The 17903-nt window shown below is 39.1% G+C and overlaps 5 protein-coding genes and 1 pseudogene across 5 annotated transcripts; 2 read left to right on the forward strand and 4 right to left on the reverse strand.

The window, feature by feature from the left end:
• The first annotated feature begins 117 nt into the window (after positions 1-117).
• Positions 118-2347, forward strand: LOC125500935. The gene is made up of 2 exons (XM_048655171.1): positions 118-1841; positions 2197-2347. Exon 1 carries the CDS (start codon positions 496-498, stop codon positions 1837-1839), a length of 1344 nt encoding a protein of 447 aa, XP_048511128.1. The 5' UTR covers positions 118-495; the 3' UTR covers positions 1840-1841; positions 2197-2347.
• A 572-nt stretch (positions 2348-2919) lies between these two features.
• LOC125500936 lies at positions 2920-3583 on the reverse strand. The gene has a single exon (XM_048655172.1). It carries the CDS (start codon positions 3428-3430, stop codon positions 2924-2926), a length of 507 nt encoding a protein of 168 aa, XP_048511129.1. The 5' UTR covers positions 3431-3583; the 3' UTR covers positions 2920-2923.
• Positions 3584-5282: 1699 nt separating this feature from the next.
• On the reverse strand, positions 5283-6446 carry LOC125500990. The gene is made up of 2 exons (XM_048655418.1): positions 5730-6446; positions 5283-5450 (listed from the first exon to the last, which is right to left on the reverse strand). Exons 1-2 carry the CDS (start codon positions 6444-6446, stop codon positions 5283-5285), a joined length of 885 nt encoding a protein of 294 aa, XP_048511375.1.
• Positions 6447-7271: 825 nt separating this feature from the next.
• On the reverse strand, positions 7272-12047 carry LOC125500934 (atypical protein kinase C-like). Its single transcript, XM_048655170.1, has one exon. It carries the CDS (start codon positions 9113-9115, stop codon positions 7283-7285), a length of 1833 nt encoding a protein of 610 aa, XP_048511127.1. The 5' UTR covers positions 9116-12047; the 3' UTR covers positions 7272-7282.
• LOC125500991 lies at positions 11958-13328 on the forward strand. The gene is made up of 5 exons (XM_048655419.1): positions 11958-12092; positions 12336-12518; positions 12569-12597; positions 12910-13030; positions 13228-13328. The coding sequence occupies exons 1-5, from the start codon at positions 11999-12001 to the stop codon at positions 13326-13328; spliced, it is 528 nt and encodes a 175-aa protein (XP_048511376.1). The 5' UTR covers positions 11958-11998.
• Positions 12914-15121, reverse strand: LOC110117109 (annotated as a pseudogene).
• Positions 15122-17903: the final 2782 nt, after the last annotated feature.

Raw genomic sequence — 17903 nt, forward strand, 5'->3', positions numbered from 1 at the left:
TCTTTTTTGGAGTTTTTCGATTATGATTCAAAGCCAAGAAGACGAATAACTCGCGCTTTGGAGACGCAGTCATCACTGTCCTTTGGCAACGGCCATACCATGCTGAATGCACCGGTTCTCGTCCGATCACCGAAGTTAAGGGATCGTCTCAGTGTGAAATTTTCGAAAAATCGATTTTTTTTTTATTGCATTATCGGATAGTATACACTGCAATAAACACTCTCTCAAATTTTCAAATCGAAATTCAAAGTATTACGGTCGCTACAGCGTTTCTGGTAGAAAGGGAACGGAGTAGGGAACGGAGCGAGACATCTGCCTCGTTCGCCGCTCCGCTCGACCGTTATTCCTTTTGTTTATTTTTCTACCTGCGTGTGTATCCTTCTGAGGTACCTACGTTCTATAACTTTCGAAAATAAACTTGCCAAGCATTTCAGTTCGTTTTCGACATCGACCACGAATAGACATAAGAGTGAAACCTCCACGAAAAAAATCAAAATGGATAGAAAAGGCGCAAGAGACACGAAACCTCGACGTGATAGGAAAAGACCCGCAAAATTCAAGGGCACAAATCGACATTGTATTGAGACGGATATATCATTTGCAAGTACTTCGGCGGCGAAAATAGGGAGAAAGAGTCCGGAGTTTGAGGTAAAAATCGATCAAACATTCAGCTATGTTTTGATCGAATTTGCCTTGGTTTTCGGCGCTCTTCAACAACTCCTGAAATGCAAAAATTGTGATAGTGATGTGCGATTCTATAAAAAATCGATTCGAGGTTTAGGATTCAAAATTTGTGTTGATTGTTTGTGTTCGGACCCGGCCGAGATCAACTCTTGTCCGTTGATAAACAATGCGTACGAAATCAACCGCCGTTTCTGTTTCGTCATGCGAATACTCGGCATCGGCATACATGGCATCAGAAATTTTGTCGCATTAATGGATCTAAGTTCAACTTTCAACAGCACAACGTATTACGGAATCATGAAAATGCTGCATATTGTTGTGAAATCGGTATACACGGCCGTTATCCAAAAAGCAGGCTCCGAAGAAAAAAAAAAAAATTTGGAAGCGGAAAATCGAGCGGATATTCTCACGGTGTCTGGTGATGGATCCTGGTCGAAGCGCGGTTTTACTTCGCGCATGGGTATCGTGTCTGTGATTGGAAAATACACCAATAAAGTCATGGACGTTGCTGTTCGGTCAAGCTTTTGCAAAGCTTGTTCACTTTGGAAGGGAAGAGAAAACACGGTTGAATACGATGCATGGTATGCGACGCATGAACCAGAGTGCAACGTAAATCACGAAGGCAGCGCTGGAAAAATGGAGGTTGATGGTATGCTCGAAATTTTCCAAAGATCTGAGGAAATCCACAATGCAAAATACGGATTTTATATTGGAGATGGAGATACAAAGACCTTCAAAATGTTGTTAGAAGCCAAGCCTTATGGCGACAAGCTCACGATAAAAAAAAAAGAATGCACGGGCGCAAATACCCAAAATAACAACGAGAGTTTTAATCATTGCGTGTGGCAACTCGCTCCCAAACACATATTCTGTGGGAAGCAAACCGTAGAAATCACGACGTATTGTGCAGCCTGTACATTCAACGAAGGGTTCGATCCACTTTTGAAAATCATGGAGACAATGGGATGTACCATAGGGCCGATAGCCGCAGACTTCGCTGCAAAATATAAAGCAGAGCGCATCAAAACTGCAGATCGCCGAAGCTCTCTGGACAGCAAAGAAGCCAGGACAGCCCGTCGAACTGAAATTTCGGCCGAAAATGAGGAGTTCGAGGAAGCAGAAGGAGTATTGTATGGACCTGGCATCGCCGATTGATTGTAAGTAAACGATTTCTCTAAAATTTTCGTACTTGAATCTTTAAACGCGTTTTTCTCGGAATGGTGTTTTTCAAAACGGTTTCCACTCTCAAAGGAAGAGTTTTAAAGATATCTAGTTCAAATTTCGGGAGAACATTTTAAACGTCATTCTTTATCGCGCTATGGGAGCTTTTTTTTTTTTTTTTGAAAACTTCCTATTTTTTTTTACGAAAAACTGTCGAAAAAAAGGGCCACATTCGAAACTTTTTGTTCAAACCGTCGCCATTTTGTCAAATTTGAAAAAAAAAAAAACCCCTCCATAGCGCGATAGCGACTTTCCTACAGATCAATAATCTTTTTGAAATTTTTTTTTCAGATTAAAATTGCGGCCGTCACCGTGGAAACCGTGCAGCACCTTTTTTTTTCACGTGAAATTTCATTAATTTATATAACAATGATGCACTCAATAAATAAACTTTAAAAAAATCATTTTGTTTTCTTCATAAACGTATTTATTTGTAAAAAAAAAAACCGGACCGATGACTTTATTTGAACATTAAAAAAAAAATTCGCGAAAATCAGTGATTTTTCGGAGGATCACACTGAGACGATCCCTTAACAGATTCTAATGTAACAATGGTGTGTAATTCAAAATAATACTTTTGGTTTCAAATGACAATATTGCTGACAAGGATAACGTAAAATTAAATACATACTAAATATAAACTAAATTTGAGCTGACTTAATAGCAGAGATTCTCTATTATATTTTATATTTTACTTTTAGGCGTATTCCATTTGAAATCGACCCTAAGTTCATTGGTCTACCCAAGACGGAGAGCCAATGTTAATAATAAGCGGTATTGGCGCTTGTCCAAGCTACCTTGATTGCTTGATTTATATGATTTTGTGGTTAGTAGGCCGCTATGGCACAATTACCTAGCTTTTGAATATATGCTTCTAAATTCACTGAACTGCCCAAAACGGACAGCCAGCGTGCAATGAGTCAGTAGGCGCTCTGTCAAGTACTGCTGTCAAGTCGATCGTGTGCCGGTCTTATATACTGTATGTGACGTCATGATTTATCGCGCAGTCGCGTTGGCGTTACTGCTCGCGCATCTTTTGGCAGCCTGGTGCCGAGTTGGCTGGATACGTCACAATACTTACTGTGGAGGATGAATAATCATGATCTGGCGCTCTATTCATAAATTCCTCAATATGTTGCCACTTCAAAACTGCAGATTTTTTCGGTCTATAGCCTTTGGAACAATTTTTCAATAAATTCTTTAATTTCACAAACTTATTTAGGTCAATATTTTCGTTTGCACTTAAAGTTTTCATAAGCATCGACCACATACTCCATAATGATGATGGTTTCATTTTGTTTTGTAAGTCTTGCAAATAAATTATCAGGTTATTCTCTTCACAAACCGATAGGAAACTTTTATGCACTTCTTTCCACTTATTATAACTTTGATATACTAATGCGTACTGATCTGCACATTCTTTTGGTAATGCATTACTTTGGATTATTAATGGAGCTTCTTTGTTGAAATCTCGAAAAACTTCTTTTTCGTCGGCTGATTCCTCAAATGAGGAATTACGATTCATTTTCAATCTTTTTTAAGCGATGACGAAGGAATAAAGACTAAACGAAGGCTTAGCTACCTTGTACACAAACCGTGTTCATGAGTGGAGCATGTAAACATTGCGCGATTTGATTGAGGTTCGCGCAAAATATCCTTGGTCGATTTTACAGCAGCGCCACAGCAGAGGTGGGGGGATCGCATCGACCGGCCAAGATCTGTTATGATCCACGGCGTGTTTACCGAAAATATTACAATCTATCTGTCGATAATATCGTACATGTTGTTATTTTGGTCAGAGAAATGACATGGTGAATTAAGTAGGATAGCATGATCTCCGTCGATGACAGAGTAAACACTTGCCATTGATGCATTCGAAATGAGTGTTGTAAGGAAAGGACAATAAACGAGACGCATTGAGGATGATTGCATGCTGACTTCTAACTAAAAACTGCTTCAAACTGCTGAAGCGTCTCGTTTATCGTTAAATCATCGATGTGTCAGTTTTGTGAGGTTAACACGCCGTGGATCATAACAGATCGTGGCCGGTCGATGCGAGTCGAGCGGCGCCAGATCCCCCCACTTCTGCTGTGGCGCTGCTGTAAATTCGACCAGGGATATTTTGCGCGAACCTAAATCAAATCGCGCAATGTTCACATGCTCCGCTTATGAACACGGTTTGTGTACATTTGCTTGTGACACGGCTTTTGTGTTTTTGCGTAATGATCAAAACAAAATACGAATCCCGTGCGATAGTCATGTGGATACGTGCTAGAACTCCTTCCATGGTTGCTTGAAATATTATAGAATTGAACACAATAATTACGAGCGTCGGCTAGCCTAGCGAGAAGCGTTGCGGATTTTCACTCATTCAGACGTCCGAGGTTCGAGCCCGGATCGGGGAAAAGTTTTTATCTTCGCGAGATTAAAAACTTAGCAGAATTATATTTGCTCCCTGTTAAGTGATGGCGCGGTAGTAGGAAGAAAAAGTAGCACTTACGTCCCCGAAAGCAGGGACGAAACACGCACTTCCGAGCAGGGTAGGAAGAAAAGTGTATTGCTTAACATTTTACCGACCAGTAGCGGTTTCAACATACTATCATAGATAGTTCAATATATCTATGATACTATGCCCTTTCACCGCCCGCTCAGCCGCAGATCGTCTCAGACACTGGCTCGATTTTGGCGTAGACTGACGCGCGGGAATATATGCGTTTTTCTTAAACTCTGGTAAAATTGCACGCTTCGTGTTATTATAAGGTGACAAAATTCAATGAAATCTACTTTAATTATATTAGTGTTAAAACAATATTTATTTTATCTATCACAATCGTTTCCAGTTTATTATCTACATGAAATATACCATAGTCACCTAAAATAAATAAATAAATGATCCATATAACAATATTTGTTGAAAAAAGAAGTTCTTTAATATTTTTTTGAACTATGATAGCGCTCGAAACAGTCACCTTTGTGTAGTGGGACGTTGCAGTATTTACAAGCGAAACCTGTTCTGCTTAGCTTTTTTTCACTTGCACAAACTCTGCATTGTCGTAGGGGTTTTTTAAATTGACCACTGGTCACTATATTCACTCGTTCATGCTTTCCGAAATTTGCCAGTCTTACGGGATAATCAAATCGGAATGTGGTTCTTGTGATTGTGGGTTCGAAATTAGGTATATCCGTACCTTGTTTTTCAGGTCCGCGGTCTTCTATGAATGAAAGTGCCGCTTTGTGCAGAAAATTTTTATATGTAATCTTCTGTCCGTTCAGAGTTGTATATACTTTGAAGGAGTTGAAAAGTGCACATATAATGAAGAACATTACGACACGCTTCGTCTATTTTTTTTTTTCCTAAAAATGGATTAATAGGATAGTTATTGATCTGCGCGACCTACGCCCTTCATATATTCATTATAATCCATTATTGAGATAGGCTTCTGTATGAGGCAATCTGATGTCCTGCTTCTGTTTCTAGATTCCGCTCTTTGTGCAGAATCTATTGTCGACATCATGTTTACATTCCTTTTGCCATTATTCCATACCTTTAATAAAATATAGCCATTTTCAAGAAATAGATGTTGGCCTCTTGAAAGCTTGACGGTTTGAAGTATTTGAGGAAAACCTCTGTTCTTCCGCATCGTCCCGCACACTCGTAATTGATTTTTTTTTTCAAATCTTAGCTTTGTTGACACTGTTATAATAATTATCTTGATATAAATAGTGCCACATGTTCTGATACGATCCAATGACCGATAACACTGTTTCTTCTGAATTTTTTCTATCAGCGGCCTACACACAAAAGTTGGATACGTAGCTCGTACGAGCTTCAGACAGCACCCAAACAGTTTTCCATATCTTGTTATTTTTGCCGGATTATATGTTTTATTTGTCAGTCTACTTCTCCACGGATTTGAACATTCATCTAGAGACAATTGTTGATCTGGTTTATATACGTTGTTGAATTTTTCCTTAGAATATTCAATGACAGGCTGCATCTTCGTCAGCCTTTGCGAATTGGGAGGAATATCGTTATTATGACAGAAATGCCAGCTTTGCATTATTTGTAAAAGTCTGTTTCTGCTCATAACCTTCGAGAAGAACGGCGTTTCTATAGATGGGTCTGTAGACCAATAATCGTAGAGAACGTCCTTTACTTGTCCCATGAAAATGATCAGGCCCGAAAATTTCTTCATTTCAGTAACCGTGACGTCTCTTTCCATTTTTTTCGTTTTTGATGTAATTTTATCTTTTTCTACAATTTCATAATGATATCTATTAGACTCCCTCACGAAGTGCTTAATCAGGTCACTTCCAATAAATAAATTCACAATATCCATTATGCTTTCGTTGTTGTCTTCAACATTATTATTCATGTCCTTGTCCTCTGAATCACTGTATATGAGCGGTAAAGAACGTCGCTTTCGAATGGCTATATTACTGCTATCACTTCCGTCATCAGTACTACTTGTTAAACGGCAGTCAAGACACTCTGACAGGTCGTCGAAATAAAACTCACCGAGACTATCCTTTACATCCATTTCTGAGGGCTAAAGCTGAGAAAAAAGCATCGATTGTTTGAATAAAGAATGCAAAATGCTTGCTGATTGCTACTTGACAATCTGACTTAATCAAATCTAACAAAAAGATCAAGAGTCAATTATTCGATAGCTGGTCGGTAAGCGCTGGGAAGCAAACGTCGAATAATCGACGGCTGGTCGGTAAAGTGTTGATTTTTCCATGAAACCGTTCTCCGATTATGGAATAGCGAAGCTTATAAGTTCAGTTTGGTTGATTGAAACGAGATACCCGTTCCCAACACCTTCGATATCCCGCACTCTGCGGTTCGTGATTTCGTCACATCTAAGAGCGCCACATATTCCAAATACAAGAATAACCTTCAATCATCGAAAAAAGAAAATTCAAAATAATTGAGTAATTGGTGAAAACGAATGTGAATACCCAACCTTCAAAGCTGAATATTTTTCACGAATTTCATTATTTCATCCCGCTTGAACACTGGAGATTTCTCAGGAACCTTCAGAATTGTTTATGATCAACTTTTAGAATTTTTGAATTCGTTAGCATCAATATTGTCTCTTGTATTTAGTGGTTTTTTTTATCATCGATCAGATACTCTATGAGGTCGGCGATTTCAGCATTTTACTTGAGTCTTTGAAATACGCAACTATATGTTAGTTCTTTCGGCAGAACGGCATCATTATCATATTGTTCGGATTGCGATAACGATGACGACGCGACAGTCGGACGTCATGTGGGGTAGAGTTGGGAGCTGAAACGTTGCTGACCTATCCTGCGAGTCATGAATGAATCGGGGTCGCTGCAGTCCTGTTTGCAGGAAGAAAAGTGGTTTTCGTCACACGCAGTCTTCCAGGGACATCAGTAGCGGATTCACGTACTCGAACCCTTCGAATTCACTTTGATCGATCTTATCTATCACTCTCGCGTCATCGGGCGTCAGGTGGACGGGTTCGTCGGTAAATTCTGGTGGAAAGTTTGCCAAATCTCTGTCAGAATCTAATCTTGGTTTGTAGGGCGGAGTTACTTGTTTTTTTTCCAACACATCCCAATCAATGGCCTTGAAGAACGAGTGTCCAGCGATGTCCAAGAATCCGGAAGAACCGCATCCCAATCGTTCCGCAGGGTCTTTACCGAGGAATCCTTTCAGAACGGAAGCTGCCTTGACAGAGAGTGATCTCGGTATGCGGATTGTTTTCTGTAAAATGACTTGGAAGAGGTAATCTTCCGTATTTTGATCTGGATTTTCGGAAGCCCCAGCTATATCGAACGGACTACGGCCGGCCAGCATTTCGTAAAGCAGTACTCCGAGCGCCCACCAATCGACAGAGAAACTATAATCTTCCCCTCGCAAAATTTCCGGTGCTATGTAGTTCGGCGTTCCACAAAATGTAGCTGTTGTATCACCCTCCCTTACCCCCTCCTTGCACATTCCATAGTCGGTTAATTTGACGTGACCCTCGTGGTCTAATAGCACGTTATCCAGTTTCAGATCTCGGTAAATTATTCCTTTTCGATGCAGAAAATTGAGAGCCAGGCTAATCTCAGCGGCGTAAAATCGAGCGTGTTCTTCGGGTAGACGTCGTTGCCTTTGCATGTGGAACATGAGGTCGCCACCGCGAACGAATTCAATGACAAAAAAAAGGCGAGATGGAGTTTGGAAACAAGAATGAAGACCAACGAGGAACGGGTGATTCGAAGCAGTCTCAAAAACGTGTTTTTCCGTTTGTACCCAGTCGATATCTTCGTCGTCCGTTACCAATGCTTTTTTAATAACTTTCATGGCGTAAATTCGCCGCGTGCGTTTCAACTCAACCAGCAATACCTTCGCGTAAGAACCACGACCGATAACTCTAATCAATTCGAAGTCACTCAACGAATATTGCCTTTGCATTTCGCGCATGTTGTCCACACCCGCGCCGGCTTCCAGGGGTAATTCTTCGCCCTCGTCGCCGGGAACCCGGTTGCGAGAATGGTCGTCGACCGTTGCCAGTTCCGGAAATTCCTCATATGGTGGTACCGCAGGAGGGCAATGATTAGAATCCGACTGTTGTTGGTCACCGTCTCTATCCGATGCGAGTGATTCCGCTATTTGCAACGAGTGTAGGCTGGAACATGGCTTACCAACTACCTTATGGCACTTTTTGTGAACGAGAAGTTTGCACTGAATACATTTGAAACCTTGCCTTCCCAATCCCCAGATCCGATCTTGGCAAAACGCGCAAAACGCTCGCCGGTTGAAACGTTTCGCCTGAAATATGTGACCATTGACACGATAAAGTTTTCTCCACCTGCGTGCTCCGCGTCTGTAGATACTCCTGTCCTCTCCCTCACATGGCATTCCTGGCGCGGCAGGTACATTCGGGAAAACGTGTATCGTAATTTCCGTGTCTTTGTTGAGCTCGTACAAACGTAGGGCCTCATCCAGTTCCAATTGTGACCCTATCGTACAGGGATCACCTTCCTCGTCCACCCATTTCATTGTAAATTGGTCGTGTTGGAGTTGATCCCATCGAGATCCGGCTCCGAATCCACAAATTCCACGCATTTCTTCGCGAAGAGCATCCATCGACATTCCAAAGCCCGCGGCAACGTACGTGATTTGCACCTCCCCGTTGTGAACGATTTTCACCCGTATCTCGTTGTCGGCGTCGTCTGTCTGCGCTGGCATTTTTACTGTTCTTTCGGCTGTGCGGAGGGGCCGAGTTCCGTATTTCTATCTCGCTCTCTCCTCCCCTAGACTTTTTCCTATCGTATTCGCGGAACAATCTTGCGAAACTTTGTTATTATTACCATACTAGGCATAAATCTGGTGTATATTATTCACCGAATTCTCAATACAGTGCCAAAAGTTATTTGAAACTTTAAACCAAATTTAACGGCATCAAACCAAAATTGAAACACGTTATCCTAAGGTGGACGCGCACCGTCCTCCACTCGTCGCAGTTATTGCGAGAAACAATCAATTGAGAGCTACACCAAAGATGCTTACTAAGCGTGTAACACCGACTGCTCTTGACGAATTCTCACACAGTACTGATGTTCTGTAGGTTTACTGGGTGTTATATACCTGCACGGAAAACCTGGGCTGCACAGGGTCCTGCAGGTGCACTTTGACCCTCCTGGAAATTTTCCAAATGGATTTTTTCTTCGAATTGTGCAACCCTCCGTCTCTCTCGTCGTCGCTCTATTTCCAAAGGATTCGACCCATCACCGCGTTCCATTGTATCCAGCGTTCGAAGAAATGGAATCTCGTATATTCTTGTGCAAGATGATACATTTTGATAAGTGAAATAATTTACGTTACGTTCGATACATAATTTGAATTATCGGCTGAAACATCGTTGTTACTGTAATCCACCACTTTCATGGCAGGATATTGGTGGTAATGTTGAGTCCTGTGATCATGGCTTGTCCTTTACGTAATGACACTGAGTACTTGTGATGTTTTGGTCAAACATATTCGAGCCATTCGTAGCGATTTGGCAAAAAAGAACGCTGAGACTAGTAGTGAACTATCGAGCAAACGGTCTAGATGAGATCTTACCCACACTTCAGCTTACGTGAAAGAAAAGAAGCTTATTCAAAAAAAATTTTACCTCATAACAATTTCCGAGAAAATAATCTACCATGCAAGTAAGCGGCGGACCAAGTTGTGGGAGAGGCCTCGGCGCTTTTTCCCGCTACGCCGACCGGGTCGATTTTTGAGAATTCGCATCAGAAACATAGACGCTTATAAATCGGTCATGATGATTTCTCGGAGTGTTTTTATTCAATTCATGGCATGAATGGACGACTCAACATATACCTCAACGTGGTTTCCAATTGGTAAAATAACTAAGATACGCTCATTTATTTATACCAATAAAAATTTCATTTCGTCGATATACCGATATTATTTTGGAGAAAACCCTGTTTTTCCTTTGAATCTACCGATTGCAAGCACCACCTTCAAGATTTCCTTTACCAGTCATCACTCTAGCCATTCGAATTGCAAAAGCATTCACGGATTTCGCCCCATCGCGTAGGTTGATAACTCAGAGCGGTCGATTCTGCACCGATCCATGGAAAAGAGTTTGAAGTACGTATACCATGAATGTCGAAGTCGTAAATCCATTTTCGGAACAATTAGTCGAAAAAATACAGATTTTTCTCTCCCTTTTTTCGGTAATTTCGTGTCAATCAATGAAGATACAGAGACGCGAAGAATCCTTAATTTTGCAGTACAATGAGGCGAACAATTGCATTAACCTGTGTTTCTGAATACCGCACACGAAAAGAGTGGGTTTCAAAATACGGGAACCTTAGAAGTCGACGATCTTAATGAAAGAATCGGACCTGGTGTTACACGCACATAATGTTGTAACGCGCTATCTGCTCTTCCCGAAGAAAACGAGAGAAGGGCTCACGTCGATACCCCACACCACTTCTCCCACGGCAATTCGTTGATTTTCAACACATATCTAACGCTTCGTACTATCACAATTTCATCAAAAACTATTCACGCCAAGGTATATTCTTCTTTGTTCATGAATCTTTAACAAATAGCGATCGCCGACTAGGATCTTTTGGGGGTGACTCATCGTCAGAGCAATATCCTTAACAAAATATGCAGAGGACATAGCAATGAGAAGTGGTACCAATTTTGTGCATATTCACGGAATAATTCTTTTTCATTATGGTGTACCGATATGTTGCTGAGTTACAAAATTTCTAAGCAGTACTGTTTCCAAAGTGAAAAAATAAATGCCTTATGTTATTTGAATGGAAAATAGAGAATTACGATGTGGGACCTCTTAATATTACAATTTTACCCAGACTCCTTTTTTGTCATTTCGAACAATGTTCTCGATGTAACTTTTGAAAAAAAACAAATCTACAAACATCGGGCAGTCACAAGTATTGCATACATTTTGAATGTAATTTGATTGATTTTATGTATTGAGAGAGTATCATAATATAAGAATTCGAGAGCTTCATGCGTCATATCGTTATAGCAACTTTTTTACACGATCGGTTTCGAAAATATGATTTCAATTCTGAGCATAAGCAAGTGCCAACCATCGACAGCGTAATTACTAATGCGATTATTTCAGTTGGATTAGCCGAGAAACTGATGCAGAATACCGCAGATCATCACTACAAAGAGAAGTTCTTTCTCCGCAACAGTTTTGATAGAAGCCAGATCAGTTATCTTGGATCTGTCACACTTTTGTTGACGCTGAGCGCGCACTCGTTTAACGTTCGTTGATGGTACTTTGTGACAGTATAATCGCATCGCCGATGTGTCACTACGCAACGTTATCCCGAAGCGGTGCCGCGAAGACTAATTTATCTCAGGACAATGGGTGCGTTTCACTAACAATAAGCGATCGCAATGCTTGCAACGCCCGTAAGGCTGTTCCACTTGACGACCGCGGTCACAATGATCGAGTTCGAAACGTCATAGATGACGTCATTATTTGCGACCACGCGAGCCCGCTACGACCGTAGCTCTGATATGGGTCGATGCCGTTCGATGCGATGACAGTCAATTTTCTGCCAAATTTTGAAAATGGCCCTTGAACAAATTTCATTTTATAATTCCGAAATGGACGAAATAATTGAAGTAGAAGTATCGGCGGCAGATGTCAAACGTGCAAGAAACTGTAATTATCATGTTATATGACCAATATAATTATTATAATTGAATCTTATTATTTTTACTTTGTGTAAAAGTTACATAACCTTGTCAGAAACAAATATTTCGTATTGGAATTGTAAATTTTCTGGCACAATGCAATAAAATAAGAAATAGCTCAATTAACTTCTGTGAAGCACGTTGCGATTTGATCCGCAATTTCTTACTTCATCGCATTGTGTCAAAGGTTTGATTCAACATTCAATTACAGATGTGACTTTTGCGACTTTATTAATGAATGCGGCTTTGCAAGACCAATCAGCTTCGCATGAAGATTCTTCTATAGTTGAGAGTGAAACTGTTGACGAAACTGAGGATGAAATAGTTGAAACCGATGTTGGTCCTGGTGAAACTAGTGAAGCTGAGCGTATGTTCAAATTTCGAAGTTTTAAAAGTAATTTCTAAAATCAAAAGTACAATGTTGATGTTTTCCATAATTTGCAGCTTCATTGTACAGGTGGTCTACTCCTTGTGTACTTTTTTTTTTAAACATACAGATTAATGGAATCCAAATTCAACTCTGGAAAGTATTCCCAGAAAAAACTTTGGGAAGAAGTTGCTCAAATTTTATGTGCTAAGGGTTATAGTACTGTCACGGTGCTCCAGTGTGCTGCAAAACTAAGAAGCCTTAAAAAAAACCCATAAATCGACGAAAGACCATAATAACAAATCTGGCAATGATAGGAAAACATGGCCATTTTAAGAGGTATACGAAAAACGTCAATTAACAATCAAAGCTTTTCATATACTTGAAAATTCGTATCATACTGCGTATATTCTCATAGATCATGGAAGAAATATTTTCCAAAAAGGCTTGGTGCAATCTTGTTGCTGTGGCATCATCCACTGGGCTCTGTGTACAGCAGCCGAAAGATACCGCGGATTCTGACAGTGCATGTTCAGTTAGTAAGTTGACGCATTGTTTTTCTTCTACCACTAATAGTATTGACTGTTTATTACTGAATCTTAATCGAATCATCAATGGCTGCGGCTGGTGTAAAAGATACCGCGGATTCTGACAGTGCATGTTCGCTTAGTAAGTTAACGCATTATTTTATTTCTACCCCTTATTGTATTGATTGTTTGTTATTGAATATTATTAGAATCATCAAAGACTACAAATGGTGCTAAATCTTTACTGGCTAAAAGACTGAAACAAAAAGAAATACACGAAGAAAATAGAAACAAAAGACATAGAGATTAAATGGAAATGGACGCTAAATTTCTTGAAATTCTCGAAAAATTATCAATATAATAATACGATACTTGTTCTACTAATGTTTTATTTTTAAGTTACAATCGTTCTTCATATTTATGTACTTCATTTGAAAAGTTTGTTATTTTTTCATAAAACTTGTTTCTTCTTCTTGAAACGTACTTTATACCATTAACTATAAGATTCGCAATACTTACCTCAGACTGCTACGATATGAACTATGGCTGTGCGAGTGGAATAAATAAATTGCTTTTATATTGAAACAGCTTGACTACTGTAAATTATTCATAATAACGTTTCTTTTTGATAGACCAGCATTTCGTATTACTTGGTGGTGAATATTATTATTTTCAATATTCTCCACTTGAGCTGCTGCTATTGCGACTTCAACGATTTCATCTCCTCTTAATATGCAAATATTATGAATCACGCAACATGCTACGATATACTCAGCCATCAAATCGATTCTTGTCATTAGTAAGCAATGTAGCAGGCTTCTCATACGTCCTTTCAACAAACCGATGCATCTTTCCACCGTTACTCGAGTCATTAAATGATAATGGTTATATCTCTTTTGTCTTTCCGTTAAATGACCATTATCACGAAAAGGTGTAAGTAAGTGTTGATGTAGCTCTTATGCTGCATCACCTAAAATATGACTATTCTCTGGAAACTTCTCATCTTTATACAAATAGTTGCTAACTTCAGATAATCTGAATACTTTTTGATCATAAACTGAACCGGGATGACCAACATAGCAATGTGTAATTGAAGATCTGTGATCACACACCAACTGTAAATATAAATACAGATTTGGAAATGAGTAAGAATTCATATAATGACTTATAAGTGTTTGGACAATACAATTATGATGATTTTAAATCTGTATAAACTAATTACAGTTAGACTAAAATGCCAAATTAATTTTTAATCACCTGTAGTTGAACAGAGTGGTATCTTCTACGATTAACATAATCTGCAGGGTTTTCCTTTGGTGCATCAATACGAATATGTGTACCATCGATAGCTCCGATAGTTTTTGGAAACCCACTACTCACTTCAAATCCTCGATTCACATTAATAGCGCGATCTCCCAAAGGCCATTGGATGAAGTTTGGAGCCCTTTCAAACAAAGGATAAGTGACTCTTCGTACAGCTCTAACAGCTGTAGCTCTTCCAACATTGAATCTATCACAAACTGATCTGTGACGAATGAATAGGAAATACATGAATTATACTAACTAATACAATTAATTTTGACCCAGAGATTTGCATTCATTTATTACCTATAAGAGTCCATTGTCGCTATCTTCCAAAGAGCTATCATTAGCTGGTGGCGCAATGGAATTGTCGGGCACCCAGGTACACGCCTCATCGAATCTTCAGCCAAAATATCATGTAGAAAATCAAATGTATCTCTACATATTCTGTTAATATGAAAGAATTCCAATATGATTATCAACAGGTATACTTAATTAAGATGATGCCTCAAATAAGTGACACAAGTGACCTGAAATGGCTTTTAAATTCATTGTCGGAATATCGGCCAATGATCTCAATGTAATTATTAATACGCGGACGACACTTTCGTTTTCCTCTTCTTTATAGGTCTACTTCCCAATCTTCATCAGAGCTAGATGAGGTATCGTTATGCCGGTTATTACGACGACGCATCATTACTAAAAGAACTGCCTTTTCAAAATTCATTTTAATATCTGATATCAAAATTAATTCAATTCAATTTATATGAATCTCACTTCAAATATACAAAGTTAAATTGATAGGCGCCAGCGCTGTATACAACAAGCACTGTTTCCATAGCAACCATAGATCGTTCCACATTGCGTTCCACTTGAGTCCCCGACCGCAACATTTGCAAGCTAGTGGAATAGGAACGATCGCGGTCGCGGGCGTGAGCGTTGCGATCGTTTAGCGGAACGCACCCTATGTCTTCGACTCATCTGAACACACGTCGAACGAAGAACCTTGCAACAACTTTTTGTCCACATCACCTTTTGCGATTTACTTTATGTCCCATACACGAACACATCGTCATTCGCTTCACCATATCGAGGCACCGGCACTCCACAGCATATCTCGAATAAGATATTGGCATGTAGCGCATTCTTTCATTGAAGACGTCATCTCTATTACACACTTCCATCACAATTTCTAAACTTGACCCCCTATATCCCCAAAACTCGACCGAAAAGAGAGACATTTCCACTGTTGAAATAGTCATTTTTTTGGCACAGTCTAATATTGTATGTATTATGTTCAGAGGCTCAAGAATTCACAAAATCCTTATTTACGCTGTAATCATATCAGACCGAATTCGGACAAAGTATTGCTTCGGCGAGACATAGGTTGGCTGATGTTTTCACCCATTTCACCACCACGAGCACACCCCTAAGTTGTCTTCTAAAACTAGGTCTGGGTTTGGCGGTAAAAAATTTTTAAACATTTGAAAACCCACTTTGAGCCATATATCTTTTGTACAATGAGTTTTACAACAAAATGTTCTCGATGAAAGTTGTTTGTCTTGTTGCCCTCTAAAAAGTAAGTTCCCATAACAATTTATGTATTTTCATTAATTTTGTCGCAAAACGAAAAAACCGCAATTTTTCGTCTTTCCCTTTTTTGCAAGTTACTCTTCAAATATTCGACTCAAGTTTGCAAGATTTAAACCACATCTTGTGTCGTTGACTGATGAAGTTTCCTCTGAGAGTACCTGCAAACTCGACTGGGGTAGGTATAATACTATAATACAATATTGAATACATTAGCATAACATCAAGGAATACAGGCTTACATGGTGCAAAAAAATCAGAGCTTTAGTTCTTCATGCCCCTTTTGCATATTCGATGAAAAAATATTTGTTTTTCCTCAAAATAGTATGTATTACGGGCAAATTGAATTTTGGGTTATAAATAAATAGAAGTAACTTCAACAATTATGAATAGTAATGAAATATTCGGACGGATTCTTATCCGTCTTTGTGTGACATGCATTTTACGGCCCAAAAATTTAGATATGTTGATTAGAACCAAAGATAGCGTTGTTCAACGTTTTTATGTTTCATTGTTTTTGTTCTTGATATTTTAATTTGAAAGAAAAAAAAAACAACTATGTATGCTACAAATCTTGAGTGATAAGCGTGAATTTTCTAAAGCACGTAGGATCATTTTAGTTTTCGTCAAAAACGATTGAATCGAGGTGAGCGCGGAGGAAATTTTTATTATTGAACGGTTTTATTTAGCTTGACTTGTACGGAATTTATTTGTTTATTTGGGTCAAAATTAGAAATTGAAATTTAAGCACCTTCCCGTTGTCAGATTGATCTGAAATTGGGTACACACATTTAATTTAGATGACAATACAATATAATAAAATCAATAACATTATAAATCTAAGATGGCCGCCGATACAAAATGGCGGATTACATATTTTTCCTTAACCCCCTCAATGTGGGTATCAAATGAAAGGGCTACACTAGTAAAACACGATGATTATGTCAAAATTAAAAATTCAAGATGGACGCTGTTACAAAATGGCGTATTAGGTGGGGGCATGATTAGTCGTGTCGAGAACAGTTGCGTCCAAGATTGTGTGACGTTAGAGGGGCAGATAAAAAAAAATAGGTAATTAGATACCTCGTTAGTAAGCGGTAGCTATACCACCCAAGTAAAGGTAATAGGTTAAAACGTGCCGAGGACTGTATGGCATTAGGGTAGATAAAAAGTAATGTTGCGGTCCAACATTGACGTTACAAGAGGATTGGTAAATGGCGCTATAGGCCACATTACAGAAATGGTTTGGCCTCAGTTCCGTCGAACCCAAACGTATGAATCAGATATACCATCAGTTCAAATTGACTTTGGCAGAGACGGCATGCACGTTATTTACCCTAAAGCCATACAGTTTCCAGCAAAATTCATTTATGGTACGGCTGAAAGAAGGATGTTGCCCTTAGTTTTGTCATGGGTATCCACCGTCCATAAAATGCAGGGCAGCACCGTCGACCATGCAGTAGTATATTTGGGCTCTAAATTGTTTGAAGAAGAACAAGCATACGTGGCTCTAAGTCGAGTCAAGTCTCTGGAAGGGCTATGTATTGAGGAATTAGATTGTACTAAATTATCAGGTAAGAAACTATGTAATAATGATGCACTGAATGAATTAAATATAATGAGGAATATTCGGTAGACGATTTTACTAAATACTAAAAACAAGAAAATATTTTGTATTTTTCAGTGCACATAAGATAAAACCGTTTAACTTAAAAGTTTTTTTTACCGATTTTCATATCATAAACACTTGAACATTTGAAATGAAATTCTTTCGTCCTGGTTTGCGCATGAGGAATAAAGAAATTCAAACTGAAGTATAAGATACATGAATTTGTTAAGCCTGGGAGGAACTAGCACCTGACGAAATATTATTATTCAGCGGTTCAATTCATGCAAACCGATCACGGATAGCTTTCTGTCTTCGCTCCACATCAGCTGCTTTACAAAAAACATCCACTTTAGCGTTTGTACCTATTGCTGAAAGTTTACCTGA

This window comes from Athalia rosae, chromosome 5, assembly GCF_917208135.1.
Source record: "Athalia rosae chromosome 5, iyAthRosa1.1, whole genome shotgun sequence".
NCBI lineage: Eukaryota > Metazoa > Arthropoda > Insecta > Hymenoptera > Athaliidae > Athalia > Athalia rosae.